Raw genomic sequence first — 26774 nt, forward strand, 5'->3', positions numbered from 1 at the left:
ACTTATGTATATTTTTTCGTAGGTTCGTCAAATTGAATTATTGTATATATATGTATATGCGTGTTTTACGTGTTCATTCGTAAACGGGGCTGGCTTGCACTTGTCAACTTGTAGGCAGGTAGAAGTCAGTAATTTTAGCCGTTTGACCTTTTTTGTATGTTTCTTGATTTGGTTGATTTATTGTTTTGTTGATGCAAGCTTGTCTGTTGTACGTGTGTTATAAATTTGTTTGGTTTTTTTCAACCCAATACTTATTTCTTCATGGTATAAGCCAATGAATGTATGTATAGGGTATGCCATTTATTTAATTGATACCACTATAATACATAAATATATATCGTGGGAAAAGAAGAATTCGATGATCTTAACCAATAAGAGATTAATTCTTATACTTCTCTCGTTGCTTAACTTTCGAGATAATTTTGTCCTCCTTTATGTTGCTATATCTATCTACCTATGATCTGTTAAATTTCTGACCCGATTTTCGATTCATAATTTGTTTATGATTAATTTTCTTTTACTTTTTCTGGTAACGTTTTACAAGACGATGCACCACCTAATTTTTATCAAAACTTATCAAAGGTGTTATCAAAAGACGCGTCTCGACCTCCGTTTTAAGAATCCGAAAGCGGACAATTTTATATCTGTCGAAAGATATAAGCAAAAAATCGGTTCAAATCTTCATGTGGTTGTTGTTTTTCGCCAGATTTGTTGTACACACAGACACACTAATGCAGAAAGGTGTTCTGCGCGCATTTAGTTTTGATCCCCAAAATTGTGTTGGACCCACCAAGGTTTTTGTTTTTTTTAATCGCGACCGAAGGCCGCAAACGCATAAAGGTCTTGTGTGCAAAAGGCTGTGGATCGGGAATCATATTTAGGACCATCTCGGGGCCATTTTTCGATTTTTTGTAAATAACTTTCGACAGAAATAAAATTTTTGATTTCCGCTTACGGATTCATTACTCTTTTCCCTTTTTTACCCCCCTTACATTTCTTTTGCTATTTTTATGGTTGCTTTTTGGTTTCTTGCTTACGTTTTCTTATTTATTTTTTCACTTAACGTTGTTTGTACCTTTATTTTTCTTTCTATATCAGTACCTGCTTTTCATTTCTGCTTTTCGGTTTCTACTTTTATGTTTTCTGCTAGAACTCTATGTTTCTTTCTTAATTATGATTATATACATACGTAAGCATGCCCTTATTTATTCTTTGTTTGTAATTCTGTTTCACGTTTTGTGTTCGTTCCTCTCTTATGATTATGTTTTTGGCTCTTTTCGTTTTTGATTCTTCTTTTCTCTTTATTTTATTCCCAGTTTTCTTTATTCTATTTTTTGTTCATTCGTCTACTTTTATGTCTTGCTTAATGTTTCTTTTTTGCGATTTCTGTACCTTGTTTTACGTTCCACTTTTCCGTTTTTGTTTACTTTTCTCCTGTTATGTTTTTATTGATTTTAGGTTTTTGTTTCCCCCCTAACAAGTTTAAGCTTTCCTTGTTTCGGTTTATATTGTTTTCTTTATGAAATTGTTTCTGATTCTGGGTTTCTCTTTATGACTCGGTTGTCAAAATTCGTAGACTTTTCTGCCACAGTTTCTGTTTCCTTATGTTTTTTTTGTTTCTAGTTTAGTTTCTACGTTGTATTGTGAATTTTCTGTATGAGTTTCATTTTCTATTTTGTTTCCTATTTTCAACTTTTTGTGCCTGTCTAATTCACTCTGAGATAACTAAAACTATATATATTGTGAAAGACTGTACTGGCCCTCTTTTCAGAGCAAATAAATTTTGGGAACCTGTACAAACTTTCCACACACTGGCTGAATATATGTTCGGATACATGGTTTCTTGTTTAAGCTGAAGCTACGAAAATTCACGTATGCTTTAGCTTGTTTCAAGCGATTTGAAAAGAACTTAGGATTGTTGATAGTTAAAATTGTAGAGCTATATTTGACGTTCCCATGTTTTTAAAAAACTACCTTAAATAATATTTTTTCTAAAATATGTATGCATATTATTAAAAACTTACGTTTGCTTCTTCTCCAAATTTTGCAAATTACCCTTAAGACTGTTGTATGCCGTTGACTTGGTCTTCAGATCGGCATCGATTTGCCCAATTTGTTTCGAAATAATATCGGCAATATTGCGCAAAGACTGCTTAATCGGGTACTTAGCCATGTCCCATTGAAAGCGGGTAATATACAAAGATAAATCGGCTATAGATGGTTTATCATTGTTAATGATAATGACGACGTAGACGTGCCAAATGCACATAAAATATGACGAAGAGTGTGAGTGATGAAAAAAATATAAAATACGATTAGTAAAATTTCATGTGAATAACATAAATTGTACTTAAACTCAGAGATGTTTAAATATTTAAAGTTAAATGTATTTGAATGTAAAAAGAAATTAAGGAAATTAAATAATTGTAGAAAATTTTACGACAAGCGCTAGCGGAAAGTTTTTGTTAATAAATAATAATTTTTTTTTTTAATTTATTGGATAACGAGCCGTACCCGTGCGCATCTTGCGCAACCAATCTAAAAGTATCTTATCTAATATCAACAGAAATCAGCTGTTCTATCAATCAATTACAACTTACAGCTTGCGCTGCCATCTGGCGTATGAGACCAACTGCCGGTAATGCAGTGTAAATATTCACAATAGTGCCATAGTACAAATAGATTTCTTTGTGTGCTCACAATCATTTATTTTTAACAAATTATTTTAATAAAATATAGCTAAACAAAAGCACTACGACCAAAATTGCCCAAAGCTCGCTAATAGCCCAAATCTCCATCTTTACAACCAAAACTTTATTTATAGATTTGGATTCCAAATAAGAGCGAAAAAGGGACCCGTACATAAAAGCAGCAATTAGAAATAATATATATGATTTGGGAAAAATTTAAATCATGTGATTTCAGGGCGATAGCTGTTTCAATTATAGCTTGTAAATCTCTTCTAAGCCTTTTCTCCCGGGGGATTCCAACACGCACTCTCGCGATGATAAAACTTTTGACAAACACATTTAGCCAAAGTCAAATGCAATGCAATACAAAATAATGAGGCATGTGAAATAGGGCGTTTTTGAAACAAATTCTGAAATAGTGCGTTGTTGAAACGTTTTCTGATTTAGAGCGTTTTTGAAACGGCAGCCGAGATAGGGTGATATTCCATTCAGCAGTCGATTTGTATTATTAAGCGGGGAGTGCCCTTTCTTGCTTTTAATGTATGAAAACATTTTTTTGAAGCAAATTTTATATTTCTTATTTATTCAAGAATTAAATTTAAAAAATTTCTTTTGAATCTTTAACGCAAGCGTCTGTCGTGGGAGCATAGATTTTGGTTTTACATAAAAATTTAAACTGTTACAACTTTTTAGGCCAGCCAGTTTACATTTGAGGCTTTATTTGTCTACAAAGTTGGTTCAATTAAAAAAAAAGAACAATTTTTTGTTATAGCTAAACCGATTTCGCGCAGAATGAGGGCGTCCATTGATTATATAATGTATCAGATCAAAATCAAATTAAAAATTTTCGAATTTTATTTATTTTAAATTATTTTTAAATAAACTGTTTAATCCAATTTCTTGTTAACAAAAATCTATGCTTTATTTGTTTTATGAGAAAAGAAGTACTTATAATAAAAAAAAGTGTGAGAAAAGAATTAAAAGCATTTTACTCAAGTGAGCAAGTATTTTACAACACATTCAATTTACATATATGTAAGTGTTTTTTATTTTGTAGATTATTAGATATTTAACTATGTGTCTAGAAATTCGGAATTTCGGCAACTTGTTTTTGCTTTTTATGTTAGTTGCAGCAACAAACACACGACCATTTTGGGACGAAACATTTGTTAGGGAAATTAGAGAGGACAAAACAGATAAATAGAAATATAAAGCACAAAATATAATAAATAGAAATATAAATAAACTGAAAAAATTTGGTTTAGTTTAAAAGGAAAATTAGCAAAACTCAAGCAATGAAACTGAAATTTTCTTAATAAACAAGCTTGCATGTACAATTGGTTACATACATATATAAGTATTTTAGTGGCATAATAATTATCAGCTTACTATGACTGATGTAACATTTTCAAAAAGCTTAGAAACTTCCACTAGACATCAAGAAAGCATTAAAACATTATAAACATAATTTAACTCAAAATGCCATTTTTTTAGTGTTTGCATTTGCTTTTTCAGAGTAGCAGTAGCAACGGATCCGAACATGAACGCGCTGAGAGCAAAGCCGGATGCTGAAAATAATAGCAGCACTTAGGCTCTGCTGTGAGCTACGCCGTATTTCAGATCGGAGCAAAAGGCAGTTTAAAATGTACGAACTGCATAACAATGCAGTAAAGCAAATAGCATAAAATAATTTTTTGCTATCGCTCCACTACAATGAGCATATCGTTTTTAGTTTTTATTTGCTCCGCTGAAAAAAATACAACGTAGCTTATAATAGAGCTCTGTTCTACGCTCTGTTCGTGTGCAGAGCCGGAGCAATAGCATAAAAAAAAAACTCCAGAGGAGCATAGCATTTTCAATCACTGAAATTTTTAATATTTTTTAAGGTGTAACACTATAATACAAAAAATATTTTCTCAAATAAAATAAACGTTTTCTTCTAAATATCGTGATTTAAAGCATTTATTACAACTAAGCTTAAGTGGTGTTTTCTAAAAGGGTAGAAATTAAAATAAAAAACAATTATCGATGTCCAAAGTTAAATTTCTAGTTGTGAGTATTGAGGCATCAGTCATATTACATTGATTTTTTCAAAAGAGAAATATTGTTATATAATAAAATAAATAAGCACAAGGCGCGTTATATCTCCGAAGATAATTTAGGCCAAGCATGTCTTCCGATTTACGTCGTGCTCCTTTTTAAGTTTTTCCTACTAATTGGTGGGACTGGACCTACACGTTTTACGGCGACTCCGAATGGCAACGCAGATGAGTTTTCACTGAGAAGCTTTTCGTAGCAGGAATACAGTTGGAGTGTTTTCCAAACCACTGCAGAGGAGCGTTCCCGCTTAGAAAATCATAATTCTTATTGAAAAAAAAACTTGTTTCCACATTTTTGATGTTGCTTGCCCGGGAGTTGAACCTAGAAATTTCGGTGTGTTAGGCGGAGCATGCTACCACTACACAAAATCAACAAAAAACCAAAATTTAAGCTATTATTCTCTTAAAAAAAAAAAAAAAAAAAAAATTAACACAAATTTGTTGAGTCCCGCTCAGAATTTTTTTATCTTTTTTCTAAAGATTTTGATGATGCTTTTTCCAGGTCTTGAACCCAGGATTTTTGGTGTGGTAGGCGTAGCATGCTACCATTATACCACGGTGGCCGCCTAGCTTTGCTCTGTTAACAAACAATTAATTTCACCCTAAGAATACTAATTAAAACTGTTGAAATAACAGACTTGCGTCAAGATATAACAGAGATTTCTGTGCTACGATAGTGATAAGAAGAAAGTAGTAATCACCGTGAGCGTAGTTTTTCTTTAAAACAAGCTGATGCATTTGCATACTAATAATAACAATTGTTCGCGGTTTGACTGACTAATGAAGCCAGTTGTTTTAACAGAAAAAGCAGTTAGATTGATTGTTTTTCTTCTGTTAAAATAACTAAACAAATTTGTTTTCTTGACGAAAAACTTGAATCAACCATAATGCAATTAATTTTTCTGAGCGTCTGTTACTTCGAGAACAACAAATCTGATGTGCTGACTTTAGGTTAGGACTTTACTTGCTTCATTTCTTTCGGTGTATTCATATTCTTTTCTTCCATGCTTTATGATATGTCAAAAATCTCGTCATATATAATTTATAATATTTAAACTAGTGGTTAATTAAATTAATTATATGTTTTCACTTACTGATTGAACTTAATACATTTTTTTTTATGAAACTTAAACAAAAAATATGTTTGCGGATATTTCGGAAGTTACAAAAACACAACATTGTTTTGTGACGGCAACATTGTTTCGTGACATCTGACAGTTGCATTAGCAGTTTTTTCCGCATGCACTACAATCAGTAAAAAACACCCTTTAATAGTACCTAACACATAATAGTTGAGTTCCAATGAGCTATCCAGCTCTGGATCACGATCACGATCGAACGTTTCAGTTTTATGAGAGTTGGCAGCACTCAAGTCATGTGTACATATAATAGGGTATCTGTTATTTATAAAACTTTTTTCCCGAATTTTCCCCTGCTAAAATTCTTTAAAAAAATGCCGGTAGAGGTATCAAAAAACGCGTTTAGAATCTAATAATAATCGTACGAGGTCTCATATTAAAAATTTTGTGAAGAGTTACATATGTGCAAGAAAAAATTGCACATTTGTTGTGGTTTGCGTAGTTTTCATATTTTGTTGTACATATCACCCCCACACTTAAAGCCCGAACACGTAAATTTTATGATGCAACATCGTGCGTTGACAGACGACTTGATTGCATTTGTTTGTGTGGGGACAAATAGGCTACTTGTCTTAAAATGTGTGTATGTCATTTTAAAGGATGATGTTTTATCTATTCAAAACTGAGAACTACATAAGTGACAGTCATATTAGACAACAATTGCCAAGTAAACATTTCTGAGTCGTTTTGATACAATTTTATATATTTTTTTTTAATTTTGCTTGCAAAATTTAAATTACTCAGTCAGTTTTGAATATATTGAAAACATAATTAATTTTCATAATTTTCTTCCGATCAGTATGTCATATGTGGAGATTAAGTTTCCTTTAAGCTATTCTGATCTATGTCCTTATAGTGCGAATAAAAACAAGATTTATTCCACCTTACGGCCCAACGTTTCGAAAATTTCCTTGGCATCATCAGGGGCGTAATATTCTATTTATTTGTCTCTACAAAATAAAAACAACAAGAAAAGTAATACAATTTTTCAAATGCTTATGAATATACATATATCCACAGAGAGATATTGTAGAGAAAATTAATAGAATATTACGCCACTGATGATGCCAAGGAAATTTGGCGAAACGCTGGGCCGTAAGGTGGATAAATCTTGTTTTTATTCGCACTATAACGAAATAGATCAGAATAGCTTAAAGGAGACTTAATCTCCACATAATTAATTTTAAATTCTGATGCAAGTCAGCGTTGTTGCAGTCTGCATATAAATTAGTACATACAGATAGCACCAAAGTTGACAAAACCGGAATAAGGGTGAAACAAATGTGTTCATTATGAAAACTTTCACAGTTGTGTTAAGTTCTCCTGTTGATATGTATATCATTCAGTGTTATTAATACCGAAATCAAACGCGTCAGTTTTAACCTCAAAAACACTGTTTATGTATGAGTATGTTTATCCAAATTTTTTAAATAACTTTTTTTGGAGGGCCTATTTTCTGATCAGATTGTACAGATCATAGCTATGAATTGAAGAATTTGTAATTCCATATATTTTGACGTGGAAAATATATGCTTCATCTAGCATCGTTTAAAATAAATATAATGTAATTATTTTAATGCAAATATGTATGGGGTGGCGAGTGGAAAAAAGTTGATAAATATCGCACACCCTCGTGCATATGTCTGTAAGTGCTGCCAAGCCAAAAAGCAGAGCTGTCAAAAACCTACTGCTAAAAACGAAATCTACAGAGCCACTATGGGGATCCGAAATTAATGCAGATTAACATCAGGAGCACAACGTTGTTGTTGCGTTTGCATGTAAAATATTTATCAGGATCTGGATCAGTGTTTATTGGAACTCAGCAAATATTTCTTATTAAAAACTTGAAGAAAAATAATGTACCTCTACATAACTCAAATTAAAAAATTAACACATTATTTTCAAAAATAAATAAATAAAAAGATAAGTTTCAAAACATAAACAAAAAAAATATATATGTAAAAAATATTATTACTAATATAATTACAATAGCATAAATTTCATAAAGTAGGAAGCGATATTTTGTAAATATTTATTACATATACTAAATATTTATTGCAGCAACAAAATACACGGGACGCGCAAACGATTTTTAAAATAAGTTTATTTTTATTATTCATTTACATATTTTTGCACAAACAAATATTCATTTTTTTATTACAATGTCTTTTTTTTTTGCATTGAATCGCTTTTACTAAGCGTAGATGTACGGTGGTGATTTGTAGTGCTGGTGGTGGTGGTTGTGGTGTGCTGTGGAGCACAACACATGGACACATTGGTGGACATTGACAATTACATCTAAGATATGATATACATATTTGGTAAGAAGTGATGATATACACTCAAGGAAAATCAGCGTTTTACACTGTGCGGCGTGAAAATAGAGCAAAAGAACAAAAGAAACAATGTACAAGACACTCAAAACAAAGTTGTTTGAAAAATCCAAAATTTTTTTAGCAATAAAATAATGTAATATTATTTTTTTCGAAACAAAAGTTTGCAAGTAAAATTAAAAAAGAAAAATGTATATAAAAAAGCTGACGAAGAGCGAAACGAAGAGAAAATCATAGGGAAATTGTAAGAATTGGGTTATATGGATTTTACAAATACATACCTTTGTAATTTAAGGAAAAATTGTACATATTTTTGTTTTGGAGCGGGGAATGTTGTATTTTGGGTAGTCTGTGGGTTTGTTTTTATTTTTTGAATAAAAGTTGTACATGTTTTGTTCAATAGCGATAAATTAGAATCTGTTTGTGTAAGTGACAAATATGCGACAGATAGTTTTCATATAAATACATATTAATGAACTTATTCCGAGCTGCATTGTATCCAATCTATGTGGTCTGTTTTGACAGATTTTCTGGCAAGCTGGAAAAGCATGTGTAATGGATTTTTTCCAGCATCTCTTTGTCAAATTTGGTTTGAAGGCTAGACGGTGTCAGCGTTGAGCACTTTGTTCGAAAAATAACACTGAAGATGGCGCAATGCTTGAAACTAGTTTAGCTCCACATGAAGTTTGGTAAGGTGCGGCAAAAAGCGCTCCAATATATGTACATTACACTGGGTCAAAAAAAAAGTTTTAAAAGTCCATCCCTAAATTTGAAACTTATGTTGAAAGAGTCTCGGAAATGTTTTTTTTTGAACTTCGAAAATACAATACGTAGTAGATTTTTTGTTGCAACTTGATAATTTTATATCAGATTTTTATATTTGATATGTCAAAAATAATGACTCATCAACTTTAAAAATGGAATGCCAAATAACCAGGTTACAATAAAAAAAAGCAATTTCGACTGTATTTGCAAGGATCGAAATAATTTGTTTTTATTTTTCCGAGATCCTCTCAACATAAGCTTCAAATTTAAAGCGCACCAACCCAGTCTAATGTACATACATTGTTCTTCATTTGATTTATTTCCAAACCAACAACCAACGAATTTATTTCAAGCATTGAAAAAAAATGGCCAACAATTTTTGTTTAGTTTAAATGTCGTTGACAATAAAAATTTGACTCTCCAACAAAGAATTGATGAAAATATCTGTATATATAAAGTGTTTAGGCTCACGGTACTGGTGTTTGTGTTTATAAACAGTGACTCAAAAAGTATACCGGCAATATATTTAAATTCTAATTTCGTGACTTATCAGTTAAATTGGAATTGTAAGCGAATAAACTACTGATTTATGCACGTAAGTAAGTATGTAAGTAATCAAATTAAAATCGAGTTCGTTCAGTTAAGTTAAAAAGTACTTGAATTTCCCAAGTTTAGTGAAAATTAACCAGCTTGTAACAATTGGCGCCCAACGTAGGGATTCCACTTTATTTAAGATAGCGATCTTACAATAGTATTTGGTTTTTCATATTGACTTTTTCAAATGAAAAGAGATCACAAATTACAGAAAATTGCGGTTGTTCCAATTGATGTTGTAATCACAATTGACATCAATTAACATCATGAATTCAAGATTCATCAATGCTTGAGTAGATGTTCGAATTATATTTTTAGGTAAAATAATGCCCCTATTACCGTTTACAACTCAACTCTGGTTGGGTTGAAATTTCGCAATTTGGTATTACAGATGTCAACTCAACCTGTCAAAAAAAATGTCGGTTGAGTTTCTAGTCTAACAACTTTTTGTGGCATTACCGTTTACAACGTTGTGTTTGTGTAGTTGTTAAAGACATCAAAATCTTACAACTGATTACTAGCAGTTGTCTCATACAATTTTGCAGTTGTTTTGAAAAAAAGTTAAAGTTTTACAAGACGGTTCACCACCTAATTTTTAACAAAAAATTTCAAAGTTGGTATCAAGAGACACGTTTCGACCTCCGATTTAAGAATCCGAAAACAAAAATTGAAAATTTAATTTCTATCATATCATTTCGGTTCAAATTTTCATGTGGTTGTATTTTGCCAGATTTTTTGTACACACTAATGCAGAAAAGCGTTGGACCTACCCAGGGTTATTTTTACAAATCGCGGCTAAAGGCCGCCAACACAGAAAGAACTTCTGTGCAAAAAAACCATGGATCGGGCCTCATATTTTGGACCCTCTCGGGCCATTTTGTGGGTTTTTGTAAATATTTTGCGACAGAAATCAAATTTTTAATTTCCGCTTTCGAATCCTAAAAACGGAGATCGAAACGCGTCTTTTGATACCACCTTTGATAAGAGTTAGATGGTGCACGGGCTCATAAAACGTTACAAAATGGTAGTAGTCATTTTTTTAGATAAAATTTTGTTAAATAAACTTTTTATAAGAAAAAACTTTCATGCATTTTGCAATTGAAACTATTCAAATCGTGTTCAGAAACGTTTTCGAAAAATTCTAAGGCTCGAGTAAATTTTACGAAAATATTTTTATTTACAAAACTTAACACTAAAAAAAATTCAGAAAACTCTAAATAAAAGGTGCGACATTTTCGTAAAATTTTCTTGAGTTTTCGAAAACGTTTTGAGATTGGCTTGCATAGTCGCAAATATATTTCAAGTCACTTTTTTTATGAAAATGTTAAAAAAAAAATTAATACTTTCTGAGTCACCGAGTGTTTGTGTATTCATAGTACGTATTATATAACAATTTACATATTATATTAAATAAAATCAAATAAAAAAATGTATAATTTTACACAAACTTTTAGAGGTGAAAGCAACGTGTGCGAAATATCAAGAAGAGAGAGATAACGTGAGAGAGCGAAGAGAATAATACTAGACACAAGAGTATTTATGAAATTATATATATCAAAACAATATAATACTTATGTTTGTACGTATATTGCAATAAATAGTATGTATCTATATGTATTAATATATGGAACCGAAAGAAGGTAACTTCAACAAAAAAGGAAACGAAGAAAGGAAACTGAAAAAAATTAAAGTATTATGTATTTTAAAAATAAACACATTACAATTGATAAAACAACAAATTCAATAAGAATTTTAAACCAGGCATGCTAACCTGGACTTAGTGGGAACGCCGGTGGTTCGCATAAATCTGTATCCGGACTGGAACGACCATGACTACTACTGCCACAACAACTACTCACTGGGGACGATCTATGAGTTGGTGTGAAATTAAATCCATTGTTTATATTTATTTGATACGTTGATGAGCGATTGCTATAAAACAAAAATGAGCATCGAGAGAGAGAGAGAGACACAGAGAGAGAGAGAGATAAAAAAAGATAACGAGGCGCGCGTGCCCGTGTTGGGATTGATTTGATTAGTAAATACATTGCAGTGGTGCACAACGCCGGCAGAGCTTCGAATACAAACGCCACCTTTTTTGTAGTAGTCTGTGCTTTCATGTAGAATGTTTGAGCATAGAATTCACGCATGAGATGCGTACTGCCTGAAGTACAAGTCGCTGCGCTTACACGACATTTAGGTGAACGCCGAATAGTTTTCCGAAGCTCTACTAAGCTTTCGAGTGCATTACTGATATATTGATTCGATTTGATTATGGTGAATGGTGCAAATTGTATGTATGTGTTATGTATGTATGCTGTGGTTATGTTAGTACATATCTATGTATGTGGGTATCTACAGGTCCGTCGAGAGAGGGTAGCCGAAACTAAGGCACGCAAACTTAAATATTATTTATTATTCAAACAGAAACCCATTATTATTCTTACAAATCACTTTTTCTTCTTGCAATTTAAAATATATTTTGCATACTTTTTCAGTTTTTTGATTATTTTTATAAATTTTTGCCAAAAAAAAAATTCCTATATATTTTATTTAAAAACGTTAAATTTTGATTTTTTCTTTAGTTTTAAAAGCATTGGATTAAAAAATATATATGTTGAGCTTGAAGACCGGTACAAAACTTATCCGATTTCGATTGTTGGTTTCTTACTATTGGAATGTCCGAATTCAACTGTTATTTTGGGATATAAAAATAATAAAATAAAAAAAAAAAAAAATTTTAAGTTAAACAATTGTCAGGAAAGATTCCTTGTAATAATGAGTCACTAAATGAACTAAATAGAATGAGAAATAATAGGCAATTAAATAAAGACTAAAAACTTTAAAATAAAATAATTAAAAAAAATTTTTAGTTAAACGGTTTTATTGAAAACAAAACTTACATGAAGTAATAATAATACTAAAAGCTAGAAAACAATTAGGTAGGTCCTAGGTAATAGTCATCACACTCCTCATCTATCTAGGGCGTTGATCAGACAATTAAATAAAAGCGTTGGGCGCGTGACATTTCTAAAAATGTGAGTCGTAGCATAACCTTATTAAGGTTCAGTTGGTCTTATATATGACTATGAATAGAAATTTGACGCTCTTATTTAATTGTCTGATCAACGCCCTAGATTGAAGAGGAGCGTTATGACTAGTACCTAGGACCTACCTAATTATTTTCTAGCTTTTAGTATTATTATTACTTCATGTAAGTTTTGTTTTCAATAAAACCGTTTAACTAAAATTTTTTTTTAATTATTTTATTTTAAAGTTTTTAGTCTTTATTTAATTGCCTATTATTTCTCATTCTATTTAGTTCATTTAGTGACTCATTATTACAAGGAATCTTTCCTGACAATTTGTTACAATCTAAGTCCTCAATACATAATCCTTCCACAGACTTTACTCGACTCTGAGCCACGTATGCTTGTCCCTCCTCGAACTCCAAAATATTTTGATGTCACTTCTACCGGACTGTATGTATTATTTGTTCCAAATATGAGCCAAATCGGACATCATAGGTAATTTTCTATTCATGTATGTATTATGTGTTCCAAATATGGACCAAATCGGACCACAAATACGATTTTTTTGAATATCTCGATCCTTGCGCCACCTAGCGGCGATTTTTTCATAGGCCGCTTTCTATTATTGTATGTCTTATTTGTTCCAAATATGAGCCAAATCGGATCACAAATACGATTTTTTTGAATATCTCGATCCTTGCGACACCTAGCGGCGATTTTTTGTCATAGGTCGCTTTCTATTCATGTATGTATTATGTGTTCCAAATATGAAGCAAATCGGACTAAAAATACGAGTTTTTGAAATATTTCGATCCATGCGCCACCTATCGGAGTTTTTTCTTATTATTGCATTGTCATCGGGTTCGGTTTTTTTTTAAATTGTACGTTTTAGATGGTTGGTCCAATTTTAAAAGGAGAGGAGAACTTTTATTCTTGGACTAAAAAATAAAAGATTTTATTTGTCTGTGTGTGTTTTATAAGTTTTATTTTATTTTAAATAAACGTAAAATTCGAGAATAGCTTTGTTCAAGAGCTTTTTCGTGTTGGCGACCGTACTATAATAGAACCTTTTCCGTATTTTCTCTTGACGGCCCTGTATTATGCCATATACATGTATCTACACCTGTGAACACGAAAATAGCAGTAAATTTGTTAACAAACTTCGTAATTTTTGCTCAGCATTTTTTAGTATGCCTTAATTTTTGAAAATTTTTTCCAACAATTGTAAAAATCAATGCGTTCTTTTAGAGATTTTAAACTTGTACTATGTTGGAAAAAAGATGACGGGAAAACAAAACTGCGTACTTAATATTTTTTTTAAATTCTTAGTAAAAATTTAGAGTATTTGAAAGTTAAAATTATTACTTAGAATTTTCAGAATATGTCAATATTAAGGTGACTTGATTAGCTGGTTTCATTCCTGGAACTCTTCACATTTACAAATTTACTGAAATTTTCATGAAAATTTTTGAATCTATTAAAATTTTCGAGTTTTTTCGAAATTTGTTTTCAAAGTTTTCGCTATACAATTCACTGTTTTTTTTATTTTCAAGTTAACCGAAATAAGTAAAAGAAGAAAGCACATGACAAAATTTGTTCATAATTTTTGCTTCTATTTTCCTGTTCACAACTGTAATACATCTAAAACAAAATTAAGAGTGATTGTCATGTCAAGGATGTCATTAACCCCCAAATTAAATGGTTTGCTTCAACTGGAGTGGAGGGATAGTGTGCTAATAGGGCTATATATGGATAAATATAGGAATGGGAATGACGCTTTCGATTGCGTGGGTGTTAAATGTGTTAGTGCACATAGTGATTTGTAAGGATGCTTGAATGTCGAATGATGTTTGTGCGTGTGCGTATAAATTTTGTTGTTATTTTGTGTGTAGTGCATGTGTGTGGGTGCTGCTAGTAAAGTTTTAAATCAAAAATGTGTATTTGTTTTTCTTATATCTAATATACAATGAATAAGTTGCAGAAACAAAAATATGTACTAGTATAATCTTAGGGCCTAGGCTGTGGCGGCAATGCTAATACGATTAATGTGAAAAGGTGATAAATATTTTTCAACATATGAATTTTTCATTTTAGTCGCTGTATATTTGTATTATTATTTTATAAATTTCAAATAAATATCGCAAGCAAAGTCAGTGACTATTTTCTATGGCGATGACCGATGGTTATCCCTGCATGACTTGACAACCAAAAAGTAGTGAGCGGTGGTTATTTCTATGACAACTAGTTCAACAGCTACATTTTTTATAATTTTTATATAGTACTCTCTGAGGTCACAAGTTAGCAAGAACAGTGAAAGCACATCTCTAAAGCACACGGTGACCACGGAAAAACAAATAGTAAAATGAAGAATGCCGCGTTGCAACCGAAAGAAAGGACGCTATCTACAAGGCTACGTTAAGAACGAACGCAACAAGAAGAGTGTGTGAACGTTACTGCGAGTTGAAAAGGGAAGCGAGAGGTCTTTACAGGAAGAAAAACACGTGGCCGGTTGGCTCCTGCTAGCCACCAGGAATAAGGGCTGCAAATTTTACCAAAAAACTCGACGACAGACATAAGTTTTTAAGACCGGGGCAAACTCCTGTAAAAACGAAACCGGAGAACTAATATCCGATGTCTAGAGTGTGTTTCGGGCAACACTTCTTTGTGCTCCTAAATGCAGAAATCGAAGAAGAGGATGAACCCAGCCCGCAATAGATGATGATGGAATAAACATTCCACCACCCGACTATGACAAGATCAGAATAGTGATAACCAGATTAAAAAAAAAAGTCGCGTGTGCTGATGGATTGCATGCGGAACTATACAAATACGGCGGCGAGGAATTGGTAAGGCGCATGCATTAGCTTCTTTGCAAAAAATGGTCGGATGAGTGCATGTCCGACAATTAAAATCTAAATGTTCCTTGCCGAGTGCCTCATATACGGTTCTGTCAAGCGTAAATTGAAGCCCACCGTGAATCGGCTGATTGGACTTTATCAGTATGGCTTCAGGCCTGCTAAATCTACCATCAACCAAATTTTCACTATGCGCCAAATCTTGGAAAAACCCCAGTAAAAGACGGATCGCCATATGTACACTACCTCTTCGTCGATTAAAAACGGACTGTTCGAAAAGGAGTTGCCTATATGCCAATGTGTCTGAATTTAAACTTATACGACGTGCAAAATGGCTTTGAGCAACACCACCAGCTCAGTCAGACCTGGAAGGACCTCTCCGAGCCATTCGAAACTAAACTTGGTTTCCGACAGAGGGACTCCCTATCGTGCGATATCTTTACTTAAATGCTGGAGAAAATCATACTAGCTGCAGAACTTAGCCGCTCTGTGCTAACATTTTATAATAGCGTGCAATTAATGGCGTAAGTTGACGACATTGAAATTGGAAAAATGAACGGAAAAGATAGATTTGATGGCGAATAAGACTAAAACAAATTACCTACTGTCATAATACAAATAGCGCATTGCGCTTTGGCACCCACGCCACTGTTGGCAGCCATTATATCGAAATAGTTAAGGACTTCGTTTTTTAGGGAACCAGCATTAACACAAACTACAATGTCAATCTCGATATCCAGCGAAGAATCACTCTTGTCAACAAATGTCATTTTGGACCGAGAAGGCAATTGAAAAGTAAAGTCTTCTCTCGGCAAACGTAGACCAAGCTCTACAAGTCACTTATCGTACCCGTTGCTACTATACGGCGCAGAAGCATGGACCATGACAACATTAGACGAGGCGGCTCTGAGTGTTCGAGAGAAAAGTTCTTCGAAAGATTTACAGGCCACTACGTGTTGGTTACGACGAGCACCGAAGAAGATTTAACGAAGCTTTATCCAGAAAATTAAAAAGCAGCGGCTTTGCTGTCTAAGCTATGTTATGCGAATGAAAGATAATGCTCCGGCTAAAAAATATTTTTTTTTCGGAACCCGCAGATGGAAGCAGAGGAAGAGGGCGGCCCCCACACCGCTGAAAGGATGAGGTGGAAAGCGTTTTAAATTCAACGAGGAAACGATTGACGCGCCTTGTGGGACGGCTAAGACGGTTAAGCGCCAATTAAATAAGCAAGCAAGTAAGCAGGATCTAAAGAAGGTTACTGCTTAAAATTGTCTGCTTAGTGATCAGATCTGTAGATATAGAACATTAAACTTTCTCTGAAATTAAGCTTCTTCATTCAACGCGCCAAATTCGATAAGGAGTGATCCGTTTAGGTAGCCATTTATAAAAAGCTTTATCTCAGCAAATTTTTTAGAAACGCCCTATATCATATTTGGTCTAAAGAATAGCTTACCTCGGACTTTTTTCAAAAACGCGTCGTCCCAGAGTCTGTTGAGGAACGACTTATCTCAGAATTTGTTTTGAAAATCCGATGAATTCCATACATTATTGGCTTAGATAGGGCCCTTACGAATCAAATTCTGAGATTGGGTGTTCATAAGTCAGATTCTAAGGGAGGGTGTTTTTAAAAAAATTGAGATAAAGTTTTAACAGTGGTGAGACATAGTGAGAGACAGCAAGAGAAATGGGGGAAGACACGAAAACACGGAAAGTTTTATACTAAGAGGTCGAAAAACAAAAATAGAAGAGGAACCACATTTAAAATAGAATATGCGGGATAAAGAGGAACTAGGCCGGGTTGTATAGTGCGTGTTTTAACTCCAGGTCAAGTTGACTACAGTTTAACCTTGCCACTTTGTGCGACAAGATATGTACATTTTTGCTGCTCATCTCAGCTTAAGCGACCTAATAAATAGCGCCGTCCTCTTGTCAAATACTGGACCCTAGTTCAGATAAAAGGAAAATCATGGCGTTGGGAGATTGAGAATATGTAAAGTTATTACGAGCTACAATGCCAGTGAGGTAAGAAAGATGTGGGTAACAGAGGGAGGGCTAACGGCAGAGATAGTAACATTAGTTTCAAATATATCCAACCGGATACTAGTACTAGAAAATGCTTCAAATATATTATTACTTAGAATAATTATATTGTTCTAACTTTAATTGCGATTGATTACTAAGGGAGCGACTAGTTTTTGTTTTTTGTTTAATGAATATTTACATTTTAATGCAAACAGGTTTGCGACTTTAGTCGATCTGTATCTCTTCTCTTTGACAGCCGCTCATCTTTACTATAGCTGTTGTTTGGTTTGTGGTGTTGTTGTAATTCAATTGGTAGACGCTGGTTAATTTGGTGTACGAAATTAATTTGTAAGTATTTGGTGTCTTTTTGTATTTGTTGTTGTGTTGGAGTCAGTGTTTTTTTGTTTGATATAGTGGTTGCTAGTGTAAGATGTGTAAATGGGATTTTCAATGATTGATTTGTTGTTTCTGTTGTAGATACCTGCTCTTTTTCGAATTTCTTTTATGTCTATGAAACCACCAATCGAATGTATCACTCAAATCTGACGTACTGTCGCTACCTTTCAAGTTTTGTTGATCGGGCACATCACCACCATCGGAGAGCGGCGATTGTTGGTGTTGATGTAGATGATGCTGCTGTTGCTGCTGCTGTAGGTTGTAGTGATGATGTCGTTGATGGTGGTGATGATGATGCTGTTGCAACAACGGATGTTGTAAGTGAAGTGGTTCGTGGTGTTGCGGCTGGTGATGCTGGTGATGATACAGTAGCTGATGTTGTTGCTGCTGCTGCTCTTGTTGTTGTTGATAATGATGATGATAACGATCCTGTTGCAGTTGTAGAATATTAGCACCGCTACAACTGATCGTTAAACCCAAACGATTATTATGATTTATGCTACTAGTGTTGTTGTTGTGGTGGTGGTGGTGAGAAAAACTATTAATTTTACTAGTAGTAGTAGGCGCAGATGTAGAGCAATAGGAGGAGGATGCATTATTAGTAACAACAGCATTTTCACTCGCACAATCAGTTGCAGGGGTGTATGCGTCATAGGCATTGTCGGATGTGATTGCAGTTGCAGAAGCGATGACAGACGCATGACATGTAGAAGTAGTAGTAGGCACATTTAGGGAGGAAGAATTAAAAGGATAACATTCATCAGCCTCAAGAGTTGTGGCTGTGGCACTTGCACTAGCGCAGGCGCTAACACCGCTCGCGCTAACACTAGCACTCACATTATTGGCACTGGCAGCACATTCATCACAGGCGCACAAAGGCGACGATGCACACAAATCATAATCACGCTCAGACGCAGACGCTGCAGATGCCTCGCTAGAGGAGCAATTATTTAGGCTTCCGGTATGGCATGCGGAACAAGTAGTAGTTGTTGTATCACGACTATATGATAAATTTGATGCTTTACCCGTTAATTCGGAGTGGTGCGCATGCGGCGTATGGTCGTCGGGAGGCCCTGGACCTGTGTGGGGACATATATGTACATGCATACGCACACACATATATATATATATATATAAATACATATATACACGTGCACAAATATTGTTGATGATCATGATGATGATAATTGGTGTTAAAATTAATAGGTCACGAGGCGTACAGGCGAACGGGCAGCCAGTTGTGCAGTATCAAAAGAGGGGGGAATTGTGTATTGTCGTCGGCGTTGTTTTGATGTTGCATGTGTATATGTAGGTAGGAAAACGTGAACAATTTGTATTTATTATTATTTTTTTTGTTTAAATGGTTGCACATGACAAGACATTCCAATGCAATTTGATGCAGCATAACCAGAGATGCATCGGAGTGTTAAAATTTCGTTATATAACAGTTCATTGCAGTTGACGGTTTTAGGTTGAGTGCACGGCGAAATTTTCCAAATTTTTTACAATTTTTTTTTGTAGTTCGCGGCAATTGATGGTAGGTAACGGTGTATAGTTTATGAATTTACATTTTGTTAGCAGTTAGAATTTTCGGTTGAGAAAATATACAGATTTAAATATTTGAGTTATGAAAAATTATAATTTTTAAATGCAATTGTTCGCACTCGCTAACTGTATTTGAAGCCAGAAAAAAAAACATAAATAAAAAAATTTCAACATGTGACCCGGCCTATGAAAAGGTGGCTTATGACTCAAAAAAGAAATTGCGAGAAACAGCTGTTAAAGATAAACAATGCATTTCTTCAGTTTCTTAGTCGTTTTTCTTTTGCATTATGAACAGTCATGCCCAAAAGGCAAAACACAAACCAGTTTCTGACCGATATTTTGGCTCCATTGCCATCGAAAAAAATGCTATCAAAAAAAACTTAGGATGCTTCACCAGCCACCAAAGTGGCATCGAAGGAACCAAAGACTTCATCGTCTTTCATTTGTGCTCTTCTTCCTCTACATTTTTAGTACACTTCTAAGCAAGTTAGGACTTTCTAGTTTTCACCACGTGAAAGAGCGTCTCAAAAACTATCGAAACCAGAAAAAAAGGGTAAACATTTTTTTTGAGTCATAAGCCACCTTTTCATAGACATACAGAGTTTTCAAAAAAAAAAAAAAACATTTTTTTGTCACCTGTAAAATGCATTGATACTTTTATAATTTATTATTATTTTTTTATATGTATAGTTTTTTTGAAAATTCTTGTGTTAAAAAATCTGCAAAAATTTTGGTTTGCACACATATTGGGGGTTACCTGCATTTTTACTGTGTAAGCCATTTACATTCTGTTTTTTAATTTTTAATTAAATTTCAGCGCGTAATTAATGGCAAAAGATTTTAGAGTAACAGAGTTAGAAAAAATAAAAAACATTAAAATTAAAACAAAATACTTTTTTAAATGAAAAACGTAATACAAAACAAACACAAAATAAAGAAATGGCATCTATGTAGCAAAACTAAGTTTAGAAAAACAACAAAGAAATACCTTAAACTTAATGTACAGTGCATTAAACCTGGCGTTTAGCAAAATAAAATACAATGACAATAGTCGTGTTTTTTTACACGCGTATACGTTTACGTTTGCGCGTAAAAAAAACGTTTATCCTCGCTTAGATAATGCTTAGGAGACCCATCTAGCAGCATTGGTTAAACAACTAGCTACAGCACAGGGTGTATCGAGCGGAGACACAACCATCTGTTGTATGGCTGTGTATAACATATAGCTGAATCAGTTGCGATGAATTGTGGATACACAGCATTTTTAGAGGTGAAACATAGACACATATTTCAGTTACATCTGAGTATAATGCGTATTAAAAATTAGTAGTACTAATTTTATGCGCAGCAATTTCAGAGGTGTATTTAAGGTTTTACGCTTAGCAGTCCCATATAAAGTTTAAGCGTAAACGTATACGCGTGTAAAAAAACACGGCTAATAATATATTTAGGTCTAAGAGCCATTTTCACTATCACCAGTTAAGTTAGATTTTACCTGAAGGATAGCAATCTGTCAGATAGCTTCATTTGATATTTTCGTTTACACAAACACAGCGTGACCAACCTTCGGTTAAAGCGATTATTGTCAACATATTATAGAGCAAATCGCAAAAATCTATTGTGAATACACGAAAATAAGCCAACAGCTGACTTTAAACTTTTTCCTTGGATTGAGACGAGAAGCTTCAGTTAGCATGAAGAAAACGAAAATTTCGAAATGTGACTAACTGAAGATGGTGAAAACGGCCATAAATTGTTAGAAATATGTATATACACTTGCGTGTGAAAAAATAGCAGCAACACTTTTTATCAAATTTTATCAGTTACTTTATTTTCGAATATTCGACAATGTTTTACAAAAATCGTATCTAAAGTTGTTTAGTAGACTGAAAAAAGCTGGTAAAATCAACCGAATTACGGGCCAATTCAACCAATATTTTTGTCAGTCGCAAATTGTAGCTATTGAGTAAACTTCGCACAAGTGGTAGATTCTGAATTGAATGTTTCAACAGTCAAATAAACAAAAAAAAGTACATAAAATGTAAGCCACAGCACTATGAAAAACCAAAAAAAATTTTTTCCAATTGAAAAAACTATTTTCTAAACATTTTATGTTGCTTTTTCTAGGCCTTGAACCAAGGATTTTCGGTGTGGTAGGCGTAGCACGCTACCATCACACCACGGTGGGCGCCTAGCTCTGCTCTGTTAACTAACAATTATTAATGTCATCCTAAGAATATCAATGAAAACTGTTAAAACAGATTTCCGTAAACAGTGGCCTTTGATATGATAGAGATTTCTGTGGCACGACTGTCATAAGAGGAAAGTAGTGAGCGCCATGAGCGTAAGTTAGCATTTACCTAATATTAACAGTTCTTCATTGTTGAAATTACCAATGAAATTAGTTCTTTTAACAGAAAAATGTGCTAAGATTGATTGAGAATCTGTAATTTTTACAGAATATTGTTAACTTGGGACCAACATTTCAGGCTTTGTCAGAATCCAAACAGACGGCTCGAAAATGTAAAAGAAAACTCGAATGTCTTTGACTACATTCGAAGCATGCAGTGACTCATGTAGTGTATTCCAGGCAAAGCTCTATGAGAGAGGGCAGACAGACTGCTCTAGTATATTACGGTCCCCGACATCAACGTAACGATCTTTGTCCACAGCCAGGCCGCTTTAAAGGCATTAGAGCACTGCTGGATACCATGAGGCACCTAAATGTCTCTATTTGCTGGGCCCGGGCACAAACTTATTGAAGATAATTAATTTGCAGATGAAATGGCCAGGAATGGTTTGGAAATGAAAATAATAGCGGCGGACAGCTCTGTACGACCACCACTGGATTATCTCCTGAAAAAAAAATTGAGGAATATGAGATTAGGGCAACGACCACAGCAAGACCAGCCGGGATGATTGCGAGGCCTCAAGGTGGTCCTTATGGTAATATTTGGTTAGGAGAGGAAGTAGCTACCTTATCAAGCTAAACAAATCTGTAGTGAGAGTATTTACGTTTGTATTGCACCAAATGCTCTGACGGTGTCGTATACCAACAAACTCCCTATGCAGAAGCTGTCTGGATGAGGAGGAAGAGAAGTCGAGGTATCACTGTCTTTGTTACATACAAAGTTTTCGTTATACAATTCGGTAGATTTTTTTAAATAGTAAAAAAAGAAGAAAATAACTGATAAAATTTGCAAACAAGTTTTGTCGCAATTTTTTTTTTAACCGTAGGCTTATGAGCATTGGCGACAATAAATCTTCGCACGGGGATATTTTTTTGAAGTTATAACTAAACTTTGCACAATCCATTTATTATATACAATTTTGCATACAAATAATAAAATACCCTCTCTTACTTCGTTGCTGTTTCACCCAACATAATAACATTCCAAGGTAGTAAAACTATTTTATTGTATATAACTCTGCCGATTTCTCTCTATCTAACTCTTCCTTTTCATACCCGATATAGCTAAGATATAATCCTTAAAACAATACCGAAATGGCCACGAATTGATCCCGACGACAACCACAAGGTTAGGTTAGGTTGAACTGGCCGGTCCATGAGAACCGACAACCACAAAAGTATTGAGAAGTATTTTGGCGATAGCCGCGAAATGAGCCGTAGATAGTCTTGAACGAGCCGAAGATAGACTTGAAATTATAGAACATTCCTGAGAACAACCCAGATATTATCTAGAGCGCAGTTCTTGAGCAACTACCTAAACTAGACTTTTCCATATATGTAATACTTCTATATTGCTACAAAAAGCTAAGCACTTTCCCCAACATCAGAGTGCCGATATATTGCTGTTTACATGTTTTTGTTTTTGTATTCAATAATCGAATGTACCAAAATTTAAGTTTTCCCTGTCACACTTATGCTGCTACAATCACAAAAACTTTATAGGCTGTCTTGCTTTGATTTCGCATCCAAAACACATTGCGGGCATTTTCTATTAGCAATATAGGAGTATTACATATATGACTTTTTCAAACATCCTAATGCATTTGGGTAAAAAATAAACAAAATCATTTCGTTATAGCAATGAACTATCAGACTGACTCATACGCATCAATCAAACTTGAGCGATTTGTTTTAGAAAACACTGGCGCTGTAGTTTGGCTGATTATTTAGTTAAATTTATTGATGGGTCTATCTATTTTTCTTCCATACATACAAATATCGAGGCAAAATTAATAACAATATAATATTCATAAAAGGTCGGGAATATTACAAAGAAAAAATACCTATGATGCAATTTTCCAAAAGTTAAACAAAATATTACCATATGTAGATGTTAATGTTTTATAGATTCATAATGAAAAGGTTTTGAGGATAAAAAAACAATCAGCCAATTAAACTTGACCTGAAATAGTGTTAAGTGGCAATTAATTGTTTAATTCAAACTAAAGGTTTTCAAACTTAAAAGCAAAAAAACATACCAAACAAAAGTTAATAAGAAAAATATTTAAGTATTAAGCAAACACTTTTTAAATAACCTGCTTAAAACAACTGAAAGTCAAGTGGTGATAGTCAACCTACTACACTGAAAGAAATGAAGCTAGTAAAATCAACAATTCAGGTTTGTTTTTCTTGAATTAACAGATATTCAGTAAAATGTATGGCATTACGGTTAATTCAAACGAGTTGGTTGTCCAGAAAACATATTTGTTTAGTTATTTCAACTGACAAATTCTCAATAATCGAACAAATTTTTATACCCGGCTGTACTTGTACACAGAATATTATAACTTTGATTGGATAACGGTTGGTTGTACAGGTATAAAGAAATCGAGATAGATATAGACTTCCATATATCAAAATCATCAGTATCGAAAAAAAAATTTGATTGAGCCATGTCCGTCCGTCCTTCCATCTATACATCTATCCGTCTGTCCGTTAACACGATAACTTGAGTAAATATTGAGATATCTTCGACAAACTTGGTATACGAGCTTATCTGGACCCAGAATAGATCCGAAATCGGATGATAACCACGCCAACTTTTTATATATATACAATTTTGGAAAGCACAGAAAACCTGATTATTTAGTAAATAATACACCTAGAATGTTGAAATTTGACGTGTGGACTGATATTGAGACTCTTGACAAAAATTTGAAAAAAAAAAAAAATTTAAATGGGCGTGGCACCGCCCACTTGTGATAAAATCAATTTTGCAAATATTATTAATCATACATCAAAAATCGTTAAACCTATCGTAACAAAATTCGGTAGAGGTTGCCTTTACTTTAAGGAATGCTTTGAAGAAAAATCAACGAAATCGACTAAGGACCCACGCCCACTTTTATATAAAAGATTTTTAAAAGGGTCGTGGACGAATAAAATAATCTATACCTTTGCAAAAAAAGAGCTTTATAAGAATGGTATTTCATTTCCCAAGTGGATTTATAACAATAAATAGGAAAAACTTCAAAATTAAAAAAAAAAAAAAATCGGCGGGGCACCGCCCCTTTTATGACTAAGCAATTTTCTATGTTTCGGGAGCCATAACTCGAAGAAAAATTAGTTCAGAATAGAACCATATGTATATGATCTATTGCGCAGCCTTGTAACACTATTAAGCACACAAAACAAACAATAACAGCATTTCAAGTGTACAGATGGGTATGTAATGTTCGGTTTCACCCGAACTTAGACTCCCTTACCTGTTCTGTTAAAAGAACTGAGTTCTTTAATTATTTCAACAGCAAAGTACTGTGAATGAGGAGTTCCATATCAAAACGATAATTGGTTTCACCTACTTGAAAATCATTAAAAAGATTTGGATTTGTACTAAAACATTACATTTTTTGATCACATTTTATTGATTTTTTCGGAATGATTTGATTTGATATGGAGCAATTATGACTATCATGCTACAGAAATCTCTGTAATATCAGCGGACACTGTTATTCTGATGCTGACGGAAATCTTCATTGGCGGCGCGCCTTGGTGTGATGGTGACGTATTCCGTCTACAACACTGAAGATCCTGGGTTCACGCCTCGGGCAAAGCAGTGTCAAAATTTAGAAAACAAGTTTTTTTTTAAATTTGAAGAAAGTTTTTCTAAGCGAGGTCGCTCCTCGGCAGTGATTTGGCAAGCACTCCGAGTGTATTTCTGCCATGAAAAGCTTCTCAGATGCCTTTCGGAGTCGGCGTAAAGCAGGTAGGTCCCGTTCAGCTATTTTGTATGAAAAATTAAAAAGGAGCACGATATAAATTGGAAGAGAAGCAAGGCCTAAAATCTTTTCGGAAGTTATCGTGCCTTACATTTATTTTATTTAGTCAACAGAGCAGAGCTAGGCGACCACCGGGGTGTGATGGTTGCGTGCTACGCTAACTACACAGAAAATCCTGGGCCTGGAAAAAGCAACATCAAAATATTAAGATAAACGTTTATTCAATTAGAATTTTTTTAACAAGCTGTGGCTCACATTTGTTGAACTTGACTGTTGAAGCACTCAATTCAGAATCAACAGTTTGGGCGAAGTTGAGTCAACAGCTAATTGTGACGGATACCAATTTACATAAATATCGGTTGAATTGACAATTAACTTGGTTGATTTTACCAGCTTATTTTTCAGTATAATGCCATATGAAACCATCAAATTTGACCCAATTAAAACATGCTGTAACTATGATTGCCAGTCGTCAGTTATAAACTAGCATTTATAACACTGTTTCCACTTCTTAATATGATAGAAACGTGTAGGTTCCTGCAAAACTAAATTTGATCTGATCTACATTGACAATACTTTATTTGCTTTTATCTAATATCCACTATTGGCCTATGGTTAATTATTATTATCATTAGCCACTATCGTCGAGCGAGTTTTTTTAGCTTTTCTGATTGTCCTATAGTGCTAAGATTTTCTGAGCATTGTACTACCAATCTAATACTTATTTAATTAATATCTAAACTGCAGCCTTAATTTTTGTTCGCCTTATCTTGCGCAGTTCGGTACATTAGTACTTAGGTTTTTGTTCGTCGGACCAACACATCTTTTACTATTTAGATTCTTTAATGATTTTTTGGTGTTTAAAACCTCTGTTAGATGGATTTATATTGGTATATGTACATATACATTGGTAACAGAAATGCTAATGTTGAATTAATTACAGAAAATTAATTTAGAAGTACAATACGTGAAAAATACACATAACATATACGAATAACTTGATATAGTAAAGTAAATTAATTAAAAAAAATTAAATTTAGTATCTAGGATTAAAATAAATCATTAAAACAAATTAAAAAACCTAGTGACCTGTGTCGTTAACAAATCTGGCTGCA

General features: G+C 33.7%; 1 protein-coding gene across 2 annotated transcripts in view; it reads right to left on the reverse strand.

Annotated features, from left to right (window-relative positions):
- Vha44 (V-type proton ATPase subunit Vha44) overlaps positions 1–26774 on the reverse strand; it is a 166326-nt gene that overhangs the window by 11529 nt on the left and 128023 nt on the right. Inside the window, exons 4-6 of one of the 2 annotated variants that reach the window (XM_067776292.1) lie at positions 18011–19004; positions 11392–11552; positions 2025–2211 (exon numbers count right to left, since the gene is read on the reverse strand). In XM_067776292.1, the coding sequence (XP_067632393.1) occupies positions 2025–2211; positions 11392–11552; positions 18011–19004 (1342 nt within the window). The remainder of the gene's footprint in view (positions 1–2024; positions 2212–11391; positions 11553–18010; positions 19005–26774) is intronic. The other variant, XM_067776291.1, reaches the window with a different exon arrangement.

The sequence above is a fragment of the Eurosta solidaginis genome, chromosome 3 (assembly GCF_040869045.1).
Source record: "Eurosta solidaginis isolate ZX-2024a chromosome 3, ASM4086904v1, whole genome shotgun sequence".
Lineage (NCBI taxonomy): Eukaryota > Metazoa > Arthropoda > Insecta > Diptera > Tephritidae > Eurosta > Eurosta solidaginis.